Raw genomic sequence first — 7036 nt, forward strand, 5'->3', positions numbered from 1 at the left:
GGGGGGGGGGGGGTTAATTCCAAAGGCCAAGGGAACTTTATCAGGAGGCACCACCTGATCTATGGCCTTTAAAAATAAATTCCCATAGAAGCAGGCAGATTTTTAACATAAGGGGGGTTGTATACTTATGCCCTGTATTTTAACATAGGGGGGTGTATACTTATTCCCTGTATTTTAACATAGGGGGGGCATACTTATGCCCCCTGTATTTTACATAGGGTTGTGTATACTTATACCCCCTGAATTTTAACATAGGGGGGTGTATCCTATGCCCCCGTATTTTAACATAGGGGGGTGTATACTTATGCCCCCTGTATTTTTAACATAGGGGGGTATACTTATGCCCCTGTGTTTAACTAGGGGGGTGTATACTTATGCCCCTGTGTTTTAACATAGGGGGGTGTATACTATGCCCCCTGTATTTTAACATAGGGGGTGGTTAACTTATGCCCCTGTATTTTAACATAGGGGGTGTACTATGCCCCCTGTATTTTAACATAGGGGGTGTATATTATGCCCCTGTATTTTAACATGGGGGGTATACTTATGCCCCCTGTATTTTAACATAGGGGGGTGTATACTTATGCCCCTGTATTTTAACATAGGGGGGGTATCTTATGCCCCCTGTATTTAACATAGGGTGTGTATACTTATCCCCTGTATTTTAACATAGGGGGTGTATACTATGCCCCCTGTATTTTAACATAGGGGGGTGTATACTTATGCCCCCTGTAGTTAACTAGGGGGTGTATACCTATCCCCTGTATTTTAAAATAGGGGGTATACTTATGCCCCCTGTATTTTAACATGGGGGGTGTATATTATGCCCCTGTATTTTAACATAGGGGGGGGTATACTTATGCCCCTGTATTTAAGAAGAAGAATTTATTTATTTAAAATACATTTCATTCACAAAGAAAATGGTGTCCTTAAAAGGTTGGATTTTTCCTAATTTCTTTTTTTAATTAAGGCATTAAGATCAATTTCCAAACGATCTTTTTTGATTCTCAAAGGCTAGAATACCAGTACATTTTAAGGTATAAGGTTATAATTCACACAAATTTATTTACAATACATTGTTCATTCACAAAGAAAATTGGTGTCCTTAAAAGGTTGGATTTTTCCTAATTTCTTTTTTTAATTAAGGCATTAAGATCAATTTCCAAACGATCTTTTTTTGATTCCTCAAAGGCTAGAATACCAGTACATTTTAAGGTTATAAGGTTATAATTCACCACAAGACAGTATTAAGTTTAACCAACTTGAGATTTTGGACCCGTTGTTGCATAATGCCAACCCATCATGCAGTGCTCTTTTGAGAGCTGCCACATAGCACATCTCCAGTACCTGGCTGAAAAGTAGAAAAAAGCTACTGTAGAGGCTAGCCTATGGTTAAGCCACTGAGGCGCAGTAGTTTAGTTTATCTGTTTTACAGAACATAAAAAACAAATTACATTCAAGAGTGTGGTAGACCCTGTGTTGTGGTAGCAGCTTATAACCACAACCTAAGTACATACACACATATAGACATACAAAATCCAAAACACAGGTACCCTGTACCCCAGGTTGAATAGTTGACACACTTTTTACTTTGTTTGATCAATTAAGGTCCAAGTTGTCAGTCAAATCCAGTAGTTCCATTTATTTCCAGTACAGCTCAAATGGTTTCTCCTAACCATCGGGGACTGTGAGGGCTGGCTGGCTGCGTGGGGGTCAAAAACTGTCTGTGCTTTCAAATAGAACACCTGACTAACCAAAGATTGGTTACTGTTTATCCGCTGAGCGCTAATTGGCTCAAAAGTCTAACCTTCAGTACGTTTACATGCACACCAATATTCCGCTATTATTCCAAGTTTGACAATATTCCAAATTTGATACAGGTCAGTCAATACAGTCATGTAAACAGCCTTGTCGGAATATTGTCTTTTTCGGAATAAGGGCAACGACCGGAATATTATGTGCATATAAACGTAGTGAATGAAATCAGAGCCTGACCGATGAAGGATTTTTAGTGTTGATAGAATACAAATATTTTGTTATTTAAAAATCCAATAAAATGGCCTATATATATAATTTTCTTTTTTTTCAATCCAGAAACGCGTTAACAAAATACAAAGATTTCCCTAACAGTTATTTGTAGTTATGAGTTCTCACTAAAATAGTGTGATCATTTGTTTTATTGTCACAACATAACAGAGAAACATCACAATATATTAAAGTTCTGATAAATAAAATGTATAAAAATACAAACTTAATATATGAAACTCAAAGTCCTTTAACAAAGAGCGCCTCTGGGGGACAAACTGTGCAACCATCACTTACAGGGACGTGTAGAGCGTCCTCTGGTGGAAGACTATGCAACCCATCACTACAGGGACGTTGTAGAGCGTCCTCTGGTGGACAGACTATGCAACGCCATCACTAACAGGGACGTGTAGAGCGTCCTCTGGTGGACGACTATGCAACACCATCACCACAGGGACGTTGTAGAGCGTCCTGGTGGACCGACTATGCAACACCATCACTAACAGGGACGTTGTAGAGCGTCTCTGGTGGACAGGACTATGCAACACCCATACTCACAGGGACGTTGTAGAGTGTCCTTGGTGGACAGACTATGCAACGCCATCACTAACAGGGACGTTGTAGAGCGTCCTCTGGGGACAGACTTGCAAAGCCATCACTAACAGGGACGTTGTAGAGCGTCCTTGGTGGACAGACTATGCAACACCATCACTCACAGGGACGTTGCAGAGGGTCCCTGGTGCGACAGGGACTATGAAACGCCATCACTAACAGGGGACGTGTGTAGAGCGGTCCTACTGGGACAGACTATGCAACGCAACACTAAACAGGGACGTTGTAGAGCGTCCTCTGGTGGACAGACTATGCAACGCCAACACCCATAACATGGTTGACCGTCCGTTTTTATTTTATTTTTTAAATATTCATTTAGGAGAATCATTTATTTGTCATAGAAATGATTCTGAAATTGGTTGGGCTCTAAATGAAATCATTAAATCCAGCATATTAATATACAGTAAAGTCAAACCCTGACAGCGTTGGGGTGACCTGTATCCCACCTGTTGAGTGTGTACCCCATGTAGGCTTTGTGTAGTCCTTGGGTGGTTCAGGGACAGGTTTGCATCTGACCTTTGCTCCGTGTCATCCTCTCTCTCTCTCTCTCTCTCTCTCTCTCTCTCTCTCTCTCTCTCTGTCCCCCTTCCCCCCTTTCCCTGTCATTCTCAAGTGATCATAAATGCAATTAAAAACCACAAAAAACAAATGCTGTTTAGTTTTTTATTCACTTACTTCCTTTTTTCTCTCCTTCGTAGCATTAAACATTACCCGGGTGGATGGCAAGACTGGGTGAAAAACGAATGAAATGATCCAGGGATAACCAAACGGAAAGAAAATACGCTTCTTTTTGTTCCAGACTACGCCAATGACTCCTTAACTGTGTATGACTGTGAGTTAAAATGAAGTCACAGATGCATCTGCGGTTGTGGCCACCATCATTCAATACATTAAATTATAGTTTTGATTAACATTTAGTTTGTGTTTTGTCTTTTTTGAGAAGATGAGAGGACATTTATTTGATGGGGGTGTGATTCTTCCAGATAAATGAGGCTCTCTTAAATCTCTTTAAAAAAAATTGACATATCTGATTTTTTTATTTTTTTTATTTTGAATATTGGACGTGTGGGGGCAAACTACTCCTCAGCTGAAGCTGACAACAGGACAATACTTTAATTTTTATTTTATTTTATGTTGGCAATGCAAGCTGGAGCGACGTAGCCCACCCGGCCTCACGCCAGTTTGTGAAATGGTCACGTAATTTGGATTTATTGTTTTATGTACATGTCACGGTTTTCGAACGTGACCATTTCACGAACTGCCATGACGCTGGGCTGCTCTGGGAACCAACCGGCGAAAATGAAACGCCAAACGCTGGCCACAACAACGGGACGGTTGTGGTTAGGGAAAAAAAAAAAGTGGAAAGGAACCGTCACACGCAGGACACGCCAACAACAACGGGACCACACCTATGATTTGAATAACTTGTGATATAAATAGGCATAGGGTCACTTGCTGGGGTGACAGCCACTAGTTATAAGATGATCTATGTATTGGAGGGCCATGTCTAATATCCACTGTGTCTCCGTATGAATTTGCCACCCACCCTCCACAGATTCCTTTGTCATCCATGATAATAAATGGGTTTGTTTTTAACTGAGAAAAACGCCTCTACTACAGAATTACAACCACGGACCTTGTTCCCTATTAACTTGCCTTTTTACAGCTTATGAAACATGAAACTCCAAGGGGACAGAAATAATATCCTGATAGGTAATTAGATAAGATTTCTAAATCATCAGCAGCTTGTTGACACCAAATCATCGACACTAAATAGGAAACTGACCTCGGAGTGACTTTCCAGATGCATGACTAAATAATGTGGCTCAGAAGTGTTAATGTTATTTCTGCTTATGTTAAACCGTATTCTACCAGCATGACAGGACAAACTCTAAATGATTCTTAATATTTAACCCTTGTGTTGTCTTCCCATCGACCATGCAACTTTATCTTTTCCTGCTTTGAAATTTCAACATTTTTAGTCAGTTTTTTAACAATTTTTTGTTGCTTTTTCTAATATTTTTGCTGCTTTTTTGTCACTTTTTCCAATTTTTTGGGTCACTTTTTCAGCTTAAAAAAAATGTTTTTGTTTTTTTTATCCTTGTGTTTTTGTAGTTTTTTTCAACATTTGTCACTTTTTTCAATGTTCTTTTGTCATAGTTATATGAAATAAATATATATATATATATATATAGAGATATAGAGAAAGTTTTTGCAAACGAGTCAAATTTGACCCAAGGACAACAGGAGGGTTAACTTCACGCAGGCCTGTGAGTCTCACTACACCTCATCATAAAGCCTGTCGAATTCAGAAAGCACCAAATGCAATGAATTGCTCTGAAAGGAAGCATTAGCTTAGCAGTTAGCCGAATGAGTCATTGAAGGTGGTAGTTGGGGTTGCCAGTAAATACTGTGACGGAAAATACCACAGTGACGAGTGATGCTATTTACTTGCATCAAAAAAAGAGCTGGTTGGTGGAGATTGATTGTTCACATGACAGGACAGATTGCACCTCTCTCCTAAAGTCCCGAGCTGCTGCTAGACCTGAGGTCAAAGGAAAGGAATAGATGCTTGCTTAATCCATCAAGACATGTACAGTACAATAGTTAAAATAACTTGGTTTGTTTCAATGCACTGAAAACCAATAGCAGCTGGCTTTTGGACAGGTCAATTCAATTTTATTTATAGTGTCAAATCATAACAGAAGTTATCTCAGGACACTTTACATATAGAGTAGGTTTAGACCACACTCTATAATTTACAAAGACCCGGCTTTTTAACAGGCAGAAACCTCAGATTTTGTGTGTGTGTGACCTGAGTGATTTCTACAAGGATTAATGTTGCTAGTTAATGTTTAGGGTACATTTTAAGGACTGACCCGGGACCAAGTCCCCCTGTAAGGTGTTCACCCTAAACAGACACAAGCACTGTTTTCTCCCCTCATATCACTGTGCCATGTCAACCGTGAACTCCAGACTTTTTTTTCCTTCTGCCTCCTTATTTCCCTCAGAAGCAGTTCATTTCATTCTCTTTTTCCCCCTGATTGCTATGGTTTTAATATGATGAAAACATCAGACAAATATGTACTAATTTATGCCAAATCTTGCTGGGGCTCTTTGTTGGGCTCCCCCTTCAGCCGCAGCCTCATCAGGTCACCCTCCAGCTTCTGCTCAGCATTCAATTAAAGCCCCTCGTCCCATCAGAGCAGATCACATCAGTGCTGCACCTTCTGGATGCTACCGGACCTTGCCTGTCTGCTGCCGAGTGCCGTGTTGGACACTGATGGGGTGGGTAATACTGGCAGAGCCCACTGTGGTTCTGATAAACGGGAGTCTGACGTGATCCCAAGTCGATATCCCAGCCAAGCTCGGCTCCTCACGATCTGCTGACAGATATCGGAGCAGCAGGTCAAGCCTGAGTTGGTGCAGAGGTTCGAGATTCCACAGGTGTTGGCTCATGAACTGGGCTGTCTTTGACAGAGCTGGGGGTATGGCTGGCAACGGGCGGTATAAAACCTGAGACCGGGTTGACAATCAGGGAGTGCAAACAAGGTCGTACAGCCCTGAAGTGCAGTAAACCACAGACAAGCCCTGCTCGAGCATCTCTATTCCGTCATCTCACCTTCAGTCGCTGCCGCCACCATGAGCCGCAGCCCAGAGAGGATCTCATCCTACCGCCGGCACTTTGAGGACAGCAGCAGCTCGTCCTACCAGGTCAGGGTGTCCAGTCCATCCCCCACCAGGAAAGACGCCCGTCATGCCTCCGCCGGCTACTCTTGCAAAGCCGGGGCCAGAGGCATGCGTGCGGAGTCAGTGGGACGAAGGAATGTCTCAGCTGCACGCAGGATTCGCATGGGTGGAGCAGGGTAAGCTGTGTCAGTTACAGTACAGGGCCTACACATGGACATGTGTAGGGTTTATGGGTAATTAGGCTATACAGTCAGATCAGCCTATTATACATCATTGTCAGTGGTGGAATGTAACTAAGTACATTCACTCAAGTTCTAAAGTCCAATTTTTAACAACTTTTCATGTAACTTTCTACTTCTATGCCCAAAAATAATCTTCAAAAAATGTATGTTCCCCTACTACTTTTTAGTACAAGAAACATTCACATCTTTTCATACTTACCCCTTCTGGGTAACTTTTCAGTGGGAGTGCAGGAGCCTTGGTCTGTGTCGGGCCGAGTGGAGAAATTCCCATAGATCTGGATGTGGCTGCAGCTGAAAACCATGAATTCCTCAACACCCGCACAACTGAAAGACAGGAGATGATCGTCCTCAATGACAGACTGGCTGTGTACATTGACAAGGTAAAACTACCCCCATACTTCTTCCCTCATATAAGAGCTTCTTTCCAGCTGCAGTGAGACTTTTGGCCAAAACAAAATGAACTATTC

At 41.8% G+C, this 7036-nt stretch overlaps 2 protein-coding genes across 7 annotated transcripts in view; both read left to right on the plus strand.

Annotated features, from left to right (window-relative positions):
• The window catches only part of tstd3 (thiosulfate sulfurtransferase like domain containing 3), a 33739-nt gene extending 27817 nt beyond the window's left edge, over positions 1-5922 (plus strand). For 2 of the 3 annotated variants that reach the window (XM_032519418.1, XM_032519416.1), the window contains one exon: positions 3336-3550. In XM_032519418.1, the coding sequence (XP_032375309.1) occupies positions 3336-3384 (49 nt within the window). In that variant the 3' untranslated portion in view covers positions 3385-3550. Of the gene's footprint in view, positions 1-3335; positions 3551-5774 lie in introns of those variants that run through there. The other variant, XM_032519417.1, reaches the window with a different exon arrangement.
• An 85-nt stretch (positions 5923-6007) lies between these two features.
• Positions 6008-7036, plus strand: part of zgc:172323 (glial fibrillary acidic protein) — a 5299-nt gene continuing 4270 nt past the window's right edge. For 3 of the 4 annotated variants that reach the window (XM_032519419.1, XM_032519420.1, XM_032519421.1), the window contains exons 1-2: positions 6008-6503; positions 6790-6949. In XM_032519419.1, the coding sequence (XP_032375310.1) occupies positions 6280-6503; positions 6790-6949 (384 nt within the window). In that variant the 5' untranslated portion in view covers positions 6008-6279. The remainder of the gene's footprint in view (positions 6504-6789; positions 6950-7036) is intronic. The other variant, XM_032519422.1, reaches the window with a different exon arrangement.

The sequence above is a fragment of the Etheostoma spectabile genome, chromosome 6 (assembly GCF_008692095.1).
Source record: "Etheostoma spectabile isolate EspeVRDwgs_2016 chromosome 6, UIUC_Espe_1.0, whole genome shotgun sequence".
In the NCBI taxonomy this organism is placed as follows: Eukaryota; Metazoa; Chordata; class Actinopteri; order Perciformes; family Percidae; genus Etheostoma; species Etheostoma spectabile.